This window comes from Micromys minutus (genome assembly GCF_963924665.1).
Source record: "Micromys minutus genome assembly, chromosome: 10".
NCBI classification, from domain to species: Eukaryota; Metazoa; Chordata; class Mammalia; order Rodentia; family Muridae; genus Micromys; species Micromys minutus.
In genome coordinates this window covers 49,758,405-49,776,735 of record NC_137979.1, presented here as the reverse complement: position 1 = coordinate 49,776,735, position 18,331 = coordinate 49,758,405, and the positions used below count along the sequence as shown (strand labels likewise).

Genomic DNA, 18,331 nt, shown 5'->3' with positions numbered 1-18,331 from the left:
TGTGTTATCTGGACAGTGAGGAAATCTGAGCTGGGGCTTGTAAGAAGCCTTCAGGTGGTGACTAGTGGGATCCTAAGGAATAGTGTCCTCTCCTCTCCTACTAGGGCTTATACAGGGCAGGATCACCAGATATGTGAGATTATCAGGATGGCCAAGTGGCTCCTGGGAGCTATTTCTCACACCCATTTTCCTCAGGGAATCATCTGGGTCTTGAGACAGGCTTTGTTTAGACCAGTTTTACATGATCCCTAGCAGCCACCCTGCCAGTCATATCATTCTGTCCCTAGTAAAAGGAAGCACATGAAAAGTCTGAAAGTCACATGAAGAGGCTCTAGGAGCCCAGTTCTGGAGAGCTCCCCTAGGCCTGAATCAGAATTTGTCTCTCTTGGCTTCAGGAGTCTTGTCACATCTGAATTTTAAACTCTTTAAGCCAACCCCTCCCTCTGACATAGCTGTAGCCTGAGCCCTCCTTCCTGTCTGTATCAGCAGGGAGGGCAGTCTTGATTTAGGGGTTGGAAATAGCAATGTTAGAGCTAGATTGGTACCACTTACCAGAGCGGTGAGGTGGGTCCTGCCTGTGTGACTCATTTCCTTTGTGTAGACAGCCACTTAGTGCAGCCAGCCAGCGTCCTTGCCTCTGCTCTTCCATGTCTAGGCAAAGAAAGGCAGAGAGGGCTTATAACAGTGAAAATTAGGAACTAAACAATATTCTCATAGGCCTTTGACTGCAGATCTCCCCAGCTTCCCCTATCAGTGAGCAGCTTTAGGCTCATGACGACCTATGATGGGGGAGCGGGATCTACTGCTAGGGGCTTCAAGGACGTGCTCAATGTGGGGAACAGAATTAGCAATAATTTAGGACTAAGCCCACACACCACACCTCCCTCACCAAATCTCCAAGGCTGAAGAGTGCTGGGACCCCTGAATTTCCACCTTCCTTACACCTTACACAGAAGCTGACTCAAAATGGGTCACAGATGTAAGAACTAATAAAGCTCTTAGTAAAAACGTAGGAGTAGATCTTTGTGGCATTGGCTTCAGCCGTGGCTTCTGAGATAAAACAGCAGGAGCACAGGCAGAAGAAAAGCTGGCTAAATTAAGCTCCAGAATAACATCCCAGAGCTCCAGAAGGCACCATTTAAAAGGAAAAGAGAAGAAGCTGGGCATGGTTTCTTGGGCCTGTGGCTCATGGCTGTGGCTTGTGCCCAAAGTCCCAACACTTGAGAGGCCAGGGCGGGAGGTTCTTGCAAAGCTGCCCTGGGCTGTGTAATGATCTCTAGATCAATCTTGGCTATAGACACAGTCTCAAAAAGAAAAGGGGGGAGAGGGATAAATAAAATAAAAGACAACACATAGAATTAGAGAAATTATTGGTCAGTCAGATAGCCTAGTAAGGGTCTGGTGCCCAGAATCTGGTTTCCTACACAGCTAAAACAAAGTAGTATAAGTCCGATGGGTTAAACCACAGCTGCGCCTTCCTTCCTAGTCCTAGGAGCCGAGTCGAGAGCCGCGTGTCGGCAGCAGTGGTTCCTTCTCCAGACTCTGAGGAGTAATCTCTCCATCTTCCTCTCGGTTCTTAGGATTCCTGGCATTGGCTTGTAGGTCCGTCACTCCAGTCCCTCCACCCACCATCCCACGCTTCTCCCCCACTTGACTCGCTCCTCTCCGCTTGTTTTGAGCCAGGGTCTGGCCTGGAACTTACTGTGTGGATCAGGCTGCCGTAGAACTCACAGAGATCTGCCTGTCTCTGCCTCTGGAATTCTGGGATTAAAGGCATGCACCACTATGTCTGACTCCTCTTCTTATAAAAATATCAGTTCAGTTGGATGAAGGGCTCACCCTGCTTCAGTACAAGGACATCTGAACTAGTTACTAGGGTTTACTAGTTAGTCAACCCTAACAACAAAACCATAAATCCAATTAATTAAAAATAAAAATCTAAAGGAATGATACCAATAACCAATTTGAAAAGATGTTCTCTTACCATTAGACATTAAGGAAATGCAAATCAAAACCACAGTGAGACAGCACAGGTCCTTGTGGCAGGAAGACTTAATGACAGAGATTGGAGAGGTCAGAAGGAAACTGCTGTCGAGATGCTCTGCGTGTAAACAAAGGTGTTCCACTCGGTCCTGACAACTGAAATTAAACTGACTAAAGTTGTCCTCTGACCTCCCCTAGCAATGTCGACCTTGTACATTGCTGATGTGAATGTAAAATGGGTAAAGTGGGCTGACTTCATTATATGTGAGCTGTAACAGAATATTTTAAACTCTTAAAAGATTGCCTCATTACCTTTTTCTTATAGAAAAGCAAGAGCTGGATTTCTGAAGATGACTTCTGCAGACCTCCCCAGGAGCATGCTCTGAAGAATGCTGCAGATCTCTGCACATCTCCTCAGCAAGGGACTCCAGAGTCAAGGACTGCTCTCCACGGGCCTTTTTCTCAAGGACCGAGAAAGAGCTGTTCCCTGGGGGCATTAGACAAAGCATGTGTGTCCTCGGTGGGCTACAGCAATGTCCAGCCAGCTCCAGCTGCAGTGGTGACACAAGACCATAAAAACTTCTGTGTGGTGCATCGAAGGCAGATGGGTAGGTGATTCTAGAGTCCCATCCCCAGGGACAGTGTCTTTCAAAAGGCAGCTCTCTGTCCTCTTTACCATTGCAAACAGGTGGTGTGTCCTCCCAGAGTAAGTCCTGGTCCAGAGTGTGGAGTTGAGGCACTGACATGTAGGCAGGCACGACAGTGCTTCAGGGAAACTGCTGTGCTTTCGTACACAGTCTCACTAGAGCAGTGTCAGAACTGGCCGAAGACGCCCCCACTCAGCAGGCTCAGCAGGGCCATCCGGGTAGGCTGCCTGTGCCTCTGGGAAAACAATAACAAACAAAAGACCTGTATGGAATATAAAAATATTTTTTCTGGTCTTTTGAGGTAGGGTCTTGCTATATAGCCCTGTCTTACCTGGTCCTTACTATGTAGCTGACATTGGCCTCAAATTCACAGCCATCTTTGTTCACCTCCAGAGTGTGCAGGTGTGTGCTACTACTCCTAGCTTATGTCACATATTGGAATGGAAATATTCTCAATAAAATTATGCTGTGAAACTTCTGATGGCAAATCCCAGCTGGGTTCTGAAGTCTTGTAATATCAGCTGCTCAGTGGGTGGAAGCAGGAGGTTCTCAAGTTATAGAACACAAGAGTGAGTTCAAGACCAGCTTGATTAACTTAACAGTCTTATTTCAAAAAAATAAAAAGCCATACTGGGGAAATAGCTCAGTGATCAAATACTGACTGAGTGCGTGAAGCCCTAAGTTCGGTCTCCAGTACTGTGAAAAAACTAAACCAAAGCATTTAAGACTGCATAGCTCATAGGAAAACCCACTCTTGAAGGCCAGCTGCTCTCATGGCTCCTTCTAAAAACCTTATCTTGGGTGGTTCAGGAAATAGCCCTAGCAGGGATTATCAGACTGTTGTCTGTTTCAGCCCTCCATGTGCTGCTTATGGTGTGGTTTAACTTCCATGCCCTGAAAATTCCAGAAAGCATTAAATAGCCCTAGCTTAATTGTATTGGCTCAAAATGGTTTGGTTGGTTTGGTTGGTTGGTGGTTGATTGATTGGTTTGGTTTTGGTTGGTTTTTTTTTTTTTTTTTTTTTTTTTCAAGACAGGCCCCACTTTGTAGTCCTCACTGTCCTGGAACTCACAATGTAGACCATTTGGCTTCAAACTCACTGAGAGCTACCTGACTCTGTCTCCCAGGTGTTGGGATTAAAGGCCTGCAACACCATGCCTAGCTGTGCCTAGCTGGTGTTTTGGTCTGAGACAAGGTCTCACACTGTAGCATAGGTTCTCAACCGTTCAACCTAAATTAGCCTCGCATTTGCCACAGTCCTCCTGCCTTAGCCTCTTGAGTGCTGAGGTTAAATGCACAAGTCGTCACACCTACAGATTTCCCCTGACATCGGTCTCTGTCAGTCACTCTAGTCCAGACTGGAAGAGAGAATCATGTGTCTTTTAGAGTCTGGTTGGGGTAGTTCCAGGGAACTGGAGAACAGTGAGCAGTGTGTGACACACAGGTGCTTACTCACCTGCCTGGCCTCCCACTCACCCAGTAGGTATTTCTGTGACTGTGCCCAGCACTACCCACTGTGCTGAGAACAGTGTCCTGTCTTCCTGAGACTCCCTTCCTGTTCCTCAACTGTCACAACATAGGAAAATTGACCAGAAGATGTTATGTGGTCAAATGGTGATACTGGGGAGTGATTCATAGTGGGCAGGGAAGGGAAGCTGTCATAGTGCAATGGAAGCCATCCTCACCTGTGAGGTGACATTCAGGGTGGGAAAGAGGGAGAATGAGGGGATCTGCATTCCAAGCAGGGAGAAGAAAGGTAACAGTGCTCTTCTGGGAACATGCTTGGCTTGTCCAGGGAGCAGTAATAACAGAGTACTAGGGAGTGGTTAGTGGTAATATGGAGGGGTGAGGTGTGGGATCGAGGCCCACAGGCCACAGGAAGTGCTTGGGTGTTTACTATTTACTTACGTGTACATGGTCCATGTAAATCCCTGAAAGCAGCTGAGGACAAGTGCTAAGCCCCAGGTGCCCCCGGCTTGAGAGGTCAGGGAGATGATGACTAGAGGATGAGGGTTAGGGGCCTTCTTGAATTTACCCAAGGTGGGCCTTAGTGGCCCTCAGAGGAGTAGTGGCCCTCGGCATGCAGAGACGAGAACCCAATGGGGGTTCAAGAAGGAACAGGGAATCCAAGGCAAAGCTGTGGATATTTCCTGGAAGTGGGGCAACAGTTAGTGACGGGAATCAGGAGGAGAGGTATGTGAGTGTGGGAGGAGTGACGGCAGCATGCTGATAGGAATGGCCTAGTAGAGAGCAGAGAAAGGGGCAGCATAGAGAGAGAGCAGAGAAAGGGGCAGCATGGAGAGAGAGAGAGAGAGAGCAGAGAAAGGGGCAGCATAGAGAGAGAGAGAGAGCAGAGAAAGGGGCAGCATGGAGAGAGAGAGCAGAGAAAGGGGCAGCATGGAGAGAGAGCAGAGAAAGGGGCAGCATAGAGAGAGTTAGTTGCTGGAGGGGCTTTGAGTCAGTGGAGGGGAGTTGGCACAAGTTGGGGGCGAGAGGTTGGGGAGACAGTGAAGTGAGGAGACCTGTGAAGGAATCCGTCACATCCATCTTTTCAGTGAAATGTTGGAGGTGAGGTCACCCGATGAGGGGAGGACAGGTGGTGATGTGCAAAAAAATATTCCTTCTAGATATAGGGTCCCATTTGAAAGTTCCTGGGGGCCAGCTTTTGATGGCAGTCACTCGCCACAGAATATTGGGCACCAGTTGTGGCTTTGAACTTAAAAGGGACAGGCCCATAGTCTAAAGTGTCTCTTTTCTTCCTCTAGGGCTGTCTAACCCATTCCGGGGCCTCATGAAGCTGGGTACAGTAGCCCGGCGAGGAGCCATGGGCATCTGGAAGGAATTCTTTTGTGAGCTGTCTCCACTGGAGCTCCGCCTTTACCTGAGTGATGAGGAGCGCACCTGTGTGGAGAGCTGCTCTCTGCTACGTTGTGAGGCTGTGGGGCCAGCACATAGCGATGGACGTTTCGAGTTGGTCTTCTCGGGCAAGAAGCTGGCTCTCCGTGCCTCCTCCCAGGACGAGGCTGAGGACTGGCTTGACCGTGTTCGGGAGGCTTTGCAGAAGGCACGCCCTCAGCAGGAGGATGAGTGGGTGAATATCCAGTACCCAGAGCAGGCTGAGGATGACCCAGAGGCTACACCAGACAGCCTCCCGCCCTCTTCAGCCGTACTCCCAGAGCCTGCAGGTGCCCAGGGCATGCAGTTGGACTGGACTTCTGCCCAGGTTCTGGAGCCAGATGCTATCAAAGAGTCCCTTTTGTACCTGTATGCAGACCGGACTTGGGTCCCCTATATCTTTTCCCTGTCTTTGGAGTCTCTGAAATGTTTCCGTGTGAGAAACAACGAGAAGATGTTAAGTGATAGCCATGGAGTGGAGACCATCCGTGACATCCTGCCAGACACCAGCCTTGGGGGCCCAGCCTTCTTCAAAATCATCACAGCTAAGGCCGTCCTCAAACTGCAGGCCAAGAACACTGAGGAGGCCGCCCACTGGAGAGACTTGGTCCGGAAAGTGCTGGCGTCTTACTTAGAGTCAGCTGAGGAGGCTGTGACACTTGGTGGGAGTCTAGATGAAAATTGTCAGGAGGTGCTGAAGTTTGCCACCAGGGAGAATGGCTTCCTGCTACAGTATCTTGTGGCCATCCCAGCCGAGAAGGGCCTCGACTCCCAGGGCTGCTTCTGTGCAGGTGCAGACTGACTCTCCCTCAACCCCAGCTGCCTCTGTTCTTCCTTCTATGGAGTCCTCAGTTTGGGTCCCCAACAATACAGCAGATTGGCACCTGTGCTGCAGCCTCTGCTCCTCCACAGTGCCCTCTGCACAGCCCCTGCCCCATCTCTTGATCTTGACACCTACTAAACTGGGCGGAACCTGTGGGTAGCAGTCCTGCTTCCTGGGCCTTCCTGCTTTATTGCTACACTGCAAATACTTATGTTGCAAGAGTTTAGGATCCTTCCAAAGCATATATGCTTGCATGCTTTTGTAAGACATGCTACTCAGTGCTGTCCAGTGGGGCTTCTGTAATGACGAACGTGCCCGGGTCTGTGCTTTTCAGCTGTATTTCCAGGTTACGTGTGGCCACTGTGTGCTTAAAGGGTGGCTGTGTATAACTAAGAGCTGAATTTACTTAAGTAGAAAGGTGACCTCTGACTTTGAGCCTTTGTATTGGGCAACATATTGCTCCACAGCTTGAGGGACATCCACCCACATGTCTCATGTAGCCTAGACTGGCTTTGAACTCTTGGTCCTCCTGCCTTCTAGGCACTGGGATCACGGGCATGTGTTACTGTGCCCCACCACCACTTCTTTTTTTTTTTAGATACAGTTTCACTATTTAGTCAAAGCGGATCTTGAATTCTTGCTGCCTCAGCCTTCTAAGTAGTGGGATTACAGGCATCTCTCACCACACCTAGTTGGCTTTCCTGTGCTTTTCTCTTATGCATATGATTCCATGGGAAGGATTGAGCTGTGTTGGTATCATCACGGGATCTGATCCTGTGCAGGGCACAAAGCCAGATGCTTTGTTCGGATTATCTCATTTGTTTTCTCAGTACATCCTTATAGACTTAGGGGCTACTGTTTCCTCATTTTACATTACAAGTGAGGAAACCAGAGCCCAAAGCTAGTGTCTTATCTCAGGCTTTTACTCTTCAAGAGGCAGAGCTAATGGTTGTGTCCTAGAACCAGTGCTCATTAGCAGGATACCAGAAGGCCTCCCAATCTCATGATGTTCCACTGTCTACCCCCATGGGTACCTCTTCCCACCTGTCCCTGGGACACGCTATCTGGGAAAGATGTCAGCTGCCCTGTTGCAGAAGAATAGAGCTGACAGCGGAGCTGTCCTGGTGGGGTGGAGTCTGTAGACCATAAAGGAAAACCTGCTTCAAGTGCCTGGAAGGAAGTGGTGGCCTGTGGCAAGCCCTGGAGGTGGGCTGAGCAGAGCTTCCTGCAGAAAACATCTGCAAACCTCTGCCTGCACTCACACTCCAAACTCATGAGGGAGGCTTCATTCTGTGGGTGTGAGGGCTTAAGAAGAACTCGTCCCTGTGGCTGTCACCTGCCAGCCTGCTTTTGGAGACCGACATACCCAAGGAGTTCAGGCTCTTTACATGGCTGCACTGTCCAGTGGGCAGGAGAATGCCGACCAGTAATATGTGTGTTGGAACTCACAGTTTACAGGGCACTTGTATTGTTTACACTTTGTAATGAGGTCGTCAGATAACTGGCAGCAGCTAAGTTATGCAGTGAGATGGAATCTTAGAGTTGGATGAAGTTGATGTGGATGAGGCAGCTTGACATCAAGAAAGCCAGCTCTTTGGCCCCAGACCATAGGGACCTTTTCCCTCCACATTAACTTTTTGCCCTGGGTATTCCTGATCCTTGACTCTCTGCCCTCTGGCATGAAGAAACTACTAACCACATGGCTAACACTGCCAGTGCCCTGTCCTGAGATTTGCTGCTGGAGGCTCGAATGGATAACATGTTATGGCTAGGTCATGCTGTCCTGCTGGCTTCCTCTCCACAGCTTCCTCTCTGCTACTCAGGCCCTAGCTTTGTTGCTTTTGTTTCTAAGCCCCGGTGGAGAAGTAGGGGTGCAGGTTGGCAGTGGGGAGCAGGCAGAGGAACTAGTGAGCAGGTGGCAGTGGAGAATGATGACTGTGACCAAATCCAACTTTAAGTGCCACCTGTCACTTATTCTTGGTGTGTGACCTGACAGATGTCTTCCTGTGAGTTTGTTTTGAGGCAGGGTCTTACTGTGTAACCCTAAGCTGACCTCAGACTCAGACTCATCCTACCTCAGCTTCCAAGGGCTCCCAGAACCAGCAGTAATCATCTAATAGTGTACTGTCACAATTAACAGCTTCTCCAGGTATGGTGGTGCAAAGTGCAAGCCTTTAATTCCAACACTTGAAAGGCTGAAAACTAGCAGATATTTCTGAGTTCAAGACCAGCCTGTTCTACATAGTAAGACCCTGTCTCTAAATAAATAAATAAATAAATAAAACCACAAAAGTTTTAATTGTAAGTGGGATTATGAATGGTCAAAAAGATTATATATTTATTTATTTTGGAGGAGGTCAGAGAAGTAGGTTCTCTCTTTTATCTTTTGTTTTTTTAATAATTATTTATTTTATATATGAGTACACTCTAGCTGTCTTCAGACAAACCAGAAGAGGGCATCAGATCTCATTCTCATTACACCATTACAAATGGTTGTGAGCCACCATGTGGTTGCTGGGAATTGAACTCAGGACCTCTGGAAGCACAATTGGCGCTCTTAGTCGCTGAGCCATCTCTCCAGCCCATCCTTTTATCTTTGCATTAGCAGGCCTTTCCCACTACCGCAGACTCCATGTTCCATGAAGCTGACTCTGGCTCACACTACTTACTCACCCCCATCCATTTCCCTAGGCTGCTCCCGGCAGATCGGTTTCTCTTTTGTACGACCCAAGCTCTGTGCCTTCTCTGGCCTGTATTACTGTGACTTCTGCCACCAAGACGATACCTCGGTGATTCCAGCCAGAATCATTCACAACTGGGACCTCACGAAGCGCCCGGTAAGTCTGTAGGCCAGGCTGCCATTGGCCACACAGGACTGCTCTGTGACTGAGGAACGTTCTCCCCTAGGCCGCTAGGCTGCTGCTGTTTGTCTGTTTGCAGGACTTTGGCTGTAGGGAAGCCAGGATCACTTGTTCAGGCCTGAGATGTGGACTGAAACTTTGGTGTCTATCTGCAGTCTCTGAACAGGGCTTTGTAAAACTCCTCCTTGTTCCACAGTGGCCACAGGTGGACACAGATAGCCACAGAGATGTTCAAGATACTGGTAGTAAGGTTGGTCAGGGAGAAAGTCGGATGAAGCAGGTTTAATACACTGATGGATGAATAAACTGACGTAGGTGGGTGGGAGGACAGTATTCTGGGCCAGCAAGTAGGCTGCACCCCCTAGTCAGCCTTGCTGTTGCAGATTTTTTGGGGCCAAGCCGACTACACTTGCTGCAGGAAAGAGAAAGTATTTTTCAAGGTCATACAGTATGGTTATTATTTGACACCTACAATTTAGAGAAACCCAAAGACAAATCAAAATTAGGTGTCATCACTGAAGATAACCACTATTCAGTTTTTAACCTCTGAGCATCAGTGTTTTCAGATGTAAAATAGCAATGCTGAGTTTTAGAGTATTTTGGGAGATTTTTGTGTATTTGTTTGTATAAGCAGATGAATTTACCTTGCTTTACCACCTTCTGTTTATTTATTATTTATTTAATACTATATTGGGTATTTTATTTTTATTGTGTGTGTGTGTGTGTGTGTGTGTGTGTGTGCTAGTGTGTGTATATGCATGCTATGTGAGTCTCTTCTTCCTGTTTATATATCCTGCGGATTAAACTGGCTCATCAGGCTTGGCCACAGAACTTTAGTTACTGAACCATCTTCTTTTTTCTTTGTTTGGTTGTTTTGGTTTTTGACTTTCTGTTTTCAGTTTTCCAGACAGGATTTCTGTGTAGCCCTGACTGTCCTCTAAAGAGATGAGGCTGGCTTCAAACTCATGGCCTCTGCCTCCCTAAAGTGCTGGAACCAAAGGCATGCATACCCACTGTGGGGCTTTACTGAGCCCTCGTGATGGCCTTTGGGTACCTTTATTGTGTGTACTAAGTGCTTCTGAAGGAGATTGCTTGCTTGTATTAGCCTCATAGTGCCTGTCAACAGAATCTTTCCTTCCTGGGAAGCCTGTTACACCTCCTGTCCCTAATTCACTTGCCCAGGGTCCTCCTCAAAGGAACAGATTTGGCTTTCTCACAAGGGCATAGACTAGAAACACAAGGAAGCTGTTTACTTCTGTCAGTCTGAGGCTGTATTGTCTTGGCTCTGAATGTGCCTCAAGGTACAGGGATGGTGACTCAGTCAGCTTCACTCCAGTGGTGAGAGGAAACCCCAACACTGGCTTTATATTGCCCTTCTGTTGTTTACCCTGTCTCTACCCTGCCCTTAAGCATTAAGTATTCAACTGTGAAAGGAGTGTAAACATCAAAATTCAGAGATGCAGAAGAGCCTTTAATAGTAAAACTGCTCTCCTAGCCTTACACTTCCATGGAGTGCCTCAGTCCCTGCTGTGGTCTTTGTACTTCATCTTTTCCCTCTTGGGGACATTATGGTCCTATTCTAGGTGCTTCTGGGACCAGTAAATAGTCAGTTCTCCCTCAGTAATCACTGGCCTGGGAAAGACAGGAAAATTCAAAGCAGGGAGTGTTGGCTCAAGGATCTGGAAACCCATTGTTCACTGCTTCTGCGCTGGCTGACCCACTTGTGCTGAGATCCAGCTGGCACCTGGCAGAACATTAGCCCAGGACCAAGTTTCTGCTCTTGCCTGTCATTCTTCCATGCCCACAGGATATGAGCAGACTCTGGGGAGCATGAAGCCCCATGGCAGTGCTGGGCAGTGTCTAACACATTGCCGGATGTTATTTCAACTGATCCTAGTCTAGGGTCAGAGGCTGAGTTGTGGAAAGAGCTGGGCTCAGCCTAGAGGATAAACAGTTTGATCCCAGCCACCAGGGTTAGCCCCTGGGATTTGCCCAGACTGGGAGCTGTTACCTCAGGACTCTGGCGCATGGGAAATGGAGTTACCTACTGCTGGAGTCGGGGTTCGGCAATTGGGAGACAGGAAGTTGGAGGTCTCGCCTGTCCCCACGTATATGGGCAGCTCTCCTGAGGATCCAATTCCCTGACCCTCAGGGGCTAATGGGACCAGGGTGAGCTCTTGCACTGTAGTAGCAGCAGCTCCCATTTTCAGAGGATATGCAGCATGCCTGTGCCAAAGCTTATGTCTTTTAGCCTAAACTCAAAATAATGTCATGAAGTGTGCTTTGATTTTTCCTCTAGCAAACCTTAGCTCGTGGCCACAGAAGAGAGTTTATGGCAGTCCCTGCAGAAAGACCACTCACGCTGGCCTCTGCCATCCACAGGAGCTGGATGAGCCACTTGAGCCTCTCTGTGGCTGTTTCCCCATCTATGTAGCAGGCACTGCCACCTCTCCCTAGGGATGGTCCTGAAAATGAGTGAATGCAGAGGACGCACTCAGATCTGTAGTAGAGAGCACAGAAGAGCCGGCGAGGGCTGGGGGCACTGGGAATGTCACAGATCTCTCTCTGCTCTGTAGCTTCCTGTAGCTAGAACTTGATGGCAGCGGAGTCACCTGGTTCCTGAGTTAGGCCCAGAGGACAGCATGTTTCCTGTAGGCAGGAAAAGGGGGCTGGGAGGACAGGAAAGTGTGGGAAGTCTGTAGGCCCATGGAAAGGGGACCCCTCCCTGTCTCAGCGTGGTCAGAATCAGACAGCAACAGGGTTTGAGAGTCAGGCTGGTTCATATATTGATTCAACCATTTTCTGAGCTGTGTGACCTTGGTCAAGTGGCCACAATTGTCTGACCTTACTTCCTGTTGTGTAACATGAAGAAAGCACCACTCAGTGGGGTGCAGGCTGCAGGCAGGTTTAGGCTAGCTAATACAATATCCAGCCAGAAGTCTTGGCCGAATAGGTGAAATCTTCGTGGATTTTCTCAGATCTGCCGGCAGGCCCTGAGGTTCCTGGCCCAGATCCGGGCCCAGCCCCTCATCAACCTGCAGCTGGTGAACGCCTCTCTGTATGAGCATGTAGAACGCATGCACCTCATTAGCAGGAGCCGGGAGCAGCTGAAACTTCTGGGGGACTACCTGAGCCTGTGCCGAAGCGGTGCTCTGAAGGAGTTGAGCAAAAGGTGAGCATTCCTCATATGCACACGTGCCTAGGCATTGTGTCTACTTGGGAGGTGTCAGAGCTGAGCTGGGAACTTCCCACTGGACTGTGGGAAATCACTTCATCCTTTGAGGGTAGTTTGTGGTTTTGTTCATATGGTCATTCATTTGTTTCTGTAACAAAATGTATGAGAACAACTGTTCCTGGAGAAGTAGGTGGACACTGAGCTGAGTGAGGCAGACCCAAGGCCTTCCTTCAGGAAGCCACTGATCTGATGGGAGGCAGGTGAGCCAGCCGCAGCTCCCACCAGGGGCAAGCGATGGCAGAGAGGATGGGTGGTCCAGATGTGCAGACACATTTGACGCACGAAGATAACATCAGACAGACATCCTGAAGGGAGTGACTTCTGAAATGAAACCTGGGAAGTAAATAGAAGAAGAGGAAGAATGGCCGAGAAATGGCACACATGGGCCATGGAGGAGAGCTCCATGTGCCAGCGAACTTTGGCTGAAGAAGGAGAGGAAGTGGGTAGAGTGGTAAAGAGCCACACAGAGAAGGATGCTAGCCTGGCTCATCCTGTGGTTGCTGTTGTCCTTGGCAGCATCCCTCTGCAGATTGTCTCCACCATGTGCAATTGGCAACATTCAGGAGGCCCCTCTGGAAGCCCCTTGCTACCCTGAGCTGCTCAGGGCATAGGGGTGATCTTAGACTTAAGGATAGTCTTACAAGGACTCTCTGTGACAGCCTCATACATCTCCAGGCCCCACATTCATGAGCAAAGATGTGGCTCTTCAGGCTCCTTGGGCCCAGGAGAGTGTCAGTTCTCCCAGAGCTGGCCTGCACTGTGTCTTGGGGGATAGATGTGTCTCAGAGAGGAACGCTGGCACTTTTCTGCCTAAAACAGCCAGTGAACCCCGAGTTTTACCTCCTTCCATAGGGCCTAGAAGAACAGATAACCTTTTGGGGTCTCTGCCACCTAACATCAACCCAGTACATGGGTCTGCTTTTTTTCATGAAGCTGGCCCATTTTCTCCTTCCAGAGATTTTGTAGGCCAGTGCTTCAAAGGATTTGTGCCCTTGCCCAGAGGTAAAATTTCCATGTGGAAAAGTCTCACTGCCCTTTCTGGCACCCACAGAGATCTGTGTAGATGGGTGACTACAGTTTGGCTCTGGGTGCTGTCCCCAGTCACCCTCATTACCTGCTGACTTGTTTCCAAGCAACCTTTGGTGGGTGCTTAGGCAGCCTATTTCTGTCTTTGTCTCCATCTCCCTGACTTGTTGTCTGCACCTTGGCACAGCCCTGCAAACCTGCCTGTGGAACTCCTATCTTCTTTTAAAAATGCATTTGTATATGTGTGCACGGAGGAGGGAGGCTGCACAGGCTCATGTGCACAAATGCAGAGGCCAAGGACCGTCCTGCAGAGTCACTTTGTCTTATTCATTGGGGACAGTCTGCCTCTGACCCCAGACCTTGCCATTTTTTAGCTAGACTGGCTGGCCAGTGAATCCCTGTGTTCCTGCTTTCTTTGCTCCACAGTGCTGAGGTTTAGGCCATGCCCCAGCATTTTACAAGGTAGTGGGGATCCTAACTCAAGCCCTCCTTTTTGTGTAGCAAGCATTCTTTTCCCTAAAAGATCCCTTTTAGAGGAAGCACAGAGGAAGAGAAGAGCGTGGAGCAGCCTTGCCTGACCTAGACTGCTGCACAGCTCCAGGAAGTAGTGTTGGGGCTCTGAGCCTGCTTATCTGCCCATAGATTGGTCTTGGTTATCTGCCCTTTCTGAGTTGTGGTGAGGGCCACATGAAGGCTCAGTGTTTGTGCCTTAACCAGGTGACTGGGTCAGCACTGTGTGTGTCCTGAGGAAGGGCTTCTGAGCTAGCCTGAGCAGGAGTTAGAAGGTAGAGGAGGCTGGGAAGCTCCCAGGAATTAGTGTATGAGGGGGTAGCCAGAGGAAGAGTGGGCCTTAGATAAAACAGGTAATAAACCCTGGCCATCCATGCAAGTCTCCCAGGTCACCTGGCCTTGTCTGGGCTCCCCCCTCCTTCCCTAGGTAGTACCTTCATTCCAGAGCACCAAGAGGGGTCTCCTCATTGTACAAACAAAGAAACCCGGGCCCAGGCCAGACTGTGTCCATCTCTGTGTGCCCTTGACCAAGCCTTACAGGAAAATCAGTTGCAAAGCCACACTGAGAATGACAGGTGAAGGATTCATTGACTCCCAAAGAAGGCCTATGGCCTGCTGGCTCCTAAGACTGGAAAGAGAAGATGACAGGGATAAAAGTCTCCATCACATCAGCCCCACCCTTCCTGCCAACTCAGGGTCAGTCTTTATACCCCCTTTCCAAGTTTTCCTGGCCATAAATGGCAGTTTCCTATTCCCAGAAAGCTGGAGGCTTACTAGGGTGGATTGGAGTCCTCGGGCATAGGGTACAGTGTAGCCCACCTGGCTGTATGGGCTTCACCATCCTAGACCCAGATGGGCTCCCAAACTCCTATGTTCAAGCTCTAGCTCAGATTCTTAACTCTGTGACCTCAGGCAAGTCATTTAACCTGTGTTTCCTGTCTTCCCACAGTGGGAGTAAAATGGGACCAGCTTCACGGGATTACTACAAAGACTAGACACTTAGCCCAGTCGCTGGCCAAGGGTCAGCGTACATCATCCTCATCGAGCGTTAGTCGTGTGTTTATAGTGCGCCCAGTGTGTTCAGTAAATGATTAAATCCTCAAAACAAATCCCATGTCTCCCGGGAGGTCACTTAGCTTGTCCCAGGGCTGGGGGCTTATCAGTGTCCTAGGTAGCTCAGATAAGAGCTCAGGCAGACTGATTTGAACCCTGGGCCTGCCTGATGACCCAGACCTCGTAGGCAGGGCTGAGGGGAAGACAACCAGGAGCTGGAGGCCTGCTCTTGGAAGCCCTTCTGAGGAAGTGCTTGTGTTGTCTTTGCAGGCTAAGCCACAGGAATTATCTCTTGGAGTCTCCTCACAAATTCAGTGTTGCTGACCTCCAGCAGGTGAGCGTGCCATGCTCTCTCCACACCTAAATCCTGGGCTCATAAGTAGGCTCCTAATCCTGAAGAAATCACAGAGAAATAGCAGAAGGAACACCTGTCAACTCAGGCCACCCCTCTGAATGGCTGCCCTCCTGTTCTCCACCTCTTGACTAACCAGGGGCTCCAGCACCCCAAGGGTGAGGCCTTTCTTTCAAGGACAACAGGGTAGACTCAGGTCCCGTCCATAATTACCACACTCCACTAACTGAGGTTCTGAGTAATACCTGCATCCGTCAGCCTGATACAGGGAGCTCTCCTTGCCCATGTGGAACCATCTGAGACTGGTCTCCACTTGTTCCTGCAGATTGCAGAGGGGGTGTATGAAGGATTCCTGAAAGCCCTGATTGAATTTGCCTCCCAGCATGTCTACCACTGTGACCTGTGCACCCAGCGAGGCTTCATCTGCCAGATCTGCCACCACCAGGACATCATCTTTCCCTTTGAGTTTGATACCACAGTCAGGTATGAGGAGTACACAGCCAGCTACCCCATAACTGCAGCCTGACCAGCATCCCTGCTTAACCCTCACCCTGTTTTGCAGGGACATGCTGAACATCCACAGCCATCTCTCAGCCCCTTACTTCCCACTCCCATTACCATAGAGAAGGGATAGCTGCCGCCTCTTGAATTGGGATGTCTTTAACTCAGTCTGCACATGGGTTGAGGGGTTGACAGAGTATGGCCCAAGAGCACTGACATAAGGCTTAGCGAAGTGGGCACTACATATTATTAGAAGCCCCTGGACAGGGGTATATACCCTAATCTTCCCTCACACAAGCAGGAGTGGGAAGGCTGAGCTTGGGGGATAATCCACTCACCTTTAGTAGATAAACCAGCCAGTATCAGCCCTGGGCCCGGGCTCTTGTTTAAACTGCTCTAAAGATAGGCAAGAAGCTATGTAAGCAGTCAAGAAGCACTGCAAACAGTGACGTGGGACATGTCAGTGGTTCAGGTGTCTGAAGTGCTTTCCGAGAGAATAAGAGGGCAGCGCATGTGAGTCCCGGCTGCTGGCAGAATGTAGCCTCTCTGGGGTCTGTCCATGACCCCAGGCATCTAGGTGATGACTGGCACCAGCAACACCCAATGCTCTCTCCTCAGGTGTGCTGAATGCAGAACTGTCTTCCATCAGAGCTGCCAGGCTGTGGTGAGGAAGGGCTGTCCCCGCTGTGCCCGCCGGCGCAAGTACCAGGAACAGAACATTGTCAGTTAGCCCTGCTGTCCTGACCTGAGACCATCCAGCTGGGTTTGTTATCGGCCTAGCCTTCTCCTTCCTGTAAGGAAGACTCTTGGGTGTGCCCAGAGCTTCAGCCTACAGAAAAGGCACAGGAGGTCCCAGTGATGCCCATGGCCTCTCACAATTCTTCTGCTCCAGGAGGAGGAGATCCACCAGGTGCCTCTGCACGGGGACTGGCTTACCTAGCTGTCATGGCACCTCCATTAGGGCTGTTCATACACTGTGGAAACGAAGCTTGGTGAGCATTTTCAAACCATGCTCCTGATTAAAAGGTCTAGTTTTTTTTTTTTTTTTTTTTTTTTTTTAAGGTGGGTTTTCACCCATTCATATTTAAATAGAAAATATTTTTTTATTCTTGTCCTACCCACGTTACCCAAGAAATACAGTCCTTCACCCCAGCGGATGGTTAAGAGCAACCCCAGCCCAGAGGCACGCATGGAGCTGGGAGGGGAGGCCTGTGTAGGCTCAGCCTGTCTGTGGACTGGGTGCCTTTTTTTGCTCTTTCTGGCACATATTGCCAAGAGTGCAAGTGTCATGTGCCAAATAGCCTATCGTGGTAAGGCTGGTTGGCTTTAGCAACCTTCCCCTCCCCTCATGCTCTTAACTGGAAAGCAGCCCTTCCTCTGTCAGAGCCCCTAGGAGTACAGCACAGCAGGAGCAGGGGAATGACCAGCACCAGCACTGTCAGCACTTTGAGCCTTTCTTTCTCAGGAAGGCCACAACCTTGCCCACCTCATCCCCATCCTTCCTTAGTCCTTTGCGGTAGAGTAGGCTAGAAGCCAGAGAGCCCCAAGCTCCCTCTGTGGAGAAGAGGCGCCATCCTTCGGCTACAGAGATAGAGGGGTGTGCCCAGAAGCTGCCCTACAGAACTTCATCAACCCTAGTCTCACAAAGCCTTGAGTTCATGTTTCTTGAGTTTTCACCTTGCTCAGCAGGACACTGCAGCACCCAGAGGACAGGAGTGGGGTTGCCTTTAAGAGGCTCTTGGGTCTGGTGGCCACATCTTGGAATTATTTTCAGGTTGTTGGCTGTAGCCTTGAGGCATTAGGGGAGTAGGGATGTGCTCTGCTGTCCTCCCTCTCCTGAACCCCACAGCCCCTCTGGCTAACCTCCCTGGAAATGTACCTGTCCTGTCTAGAGAAGAGGTTTCCCCACCCTCCCTGAGGTGAATGAGCTGAGTCACCTGAAGCTTGAAGAATTATGCAATAAAACATAAGAGGCAGAGGCTGCCACACAGTTCATCTGTCCCATCGTGGCTGAAACACCAAAGCCTCCAGAACCGCCCAGTGTATCCATATCTGTGCCGTTCCCCCCTCCCCCCTTACCCCCCAGCTAGCATTAACACACTCCCCAAACTACAACCTGATGAGAACCTCCTTGTTTTGGATCCTAGAGGGGCAAGAGTCTGCAGGCCTGTCACCTGTGAGTGTATTCTAGAACCTGCCTAGGAAATAGTCCTCCCACTGCCTGGACTGTGAGCATTAGAGCTGTCCCTTGCCTCGTCACTAAGCTACTGATGTGCTCAAGTGAGAGACGTGCCACCACCAGAAGAGAGCTCACGTGAACCCTGGCAGTGCCCACACTATTTTAAAATGCTATTTTATGCAATATTCTGACAAGAGGGCCTTGGCAACGTAGAGAACTGCTGTGTGGTATCTGATTTTGCAGTAAAGAGCTGGTCTTTCTAATCA

General features: G+C 49.6%; 1 protein-coding gene across 1 annotated transcript in view; it reads left to right on the top strand.

Annotated features, from left to right (window-relative positions):
• Window positions 1–18,331, top strand: part of PLEKHM1 (pleckstrin homology and RUN domain containing M1) — a 45,882-nt gene extending 27,551 nt beyond the window's left edge. Inside the window, exons 6-12 of the mRNA XM_080924468.1 lie at window positions 2,309–2,591; window positions 5,396–6,316; window positions 9,040–9,185; window positions 12,188–12,381; window positions 15,304–15,367; window positions 15,711–15,868; window positions 16,505–18,331. Of these exons, the coding sequence (XP_080780594.1) occupies window positions 2,309–2,591; window positions 5,396–6,316; window positions 9,040–9,185; window positions 12,188–12,381; window positions 15,304–15,367; window positions 15,711–15,868; window positions 16,505–16,616 (1,878 nt within the window). The 3' untranslated portion in view covers window positions 16,617–18,331. The remainder of the gene's footprint in view (window positions 1–2,308; window positions 2,592–5,395; window positions 6,317–9,039; window positions 9,186–12,187; window positions 12,382–15,303; window positions 15,368–15,710; window positions 15,869–16,504) is intronic.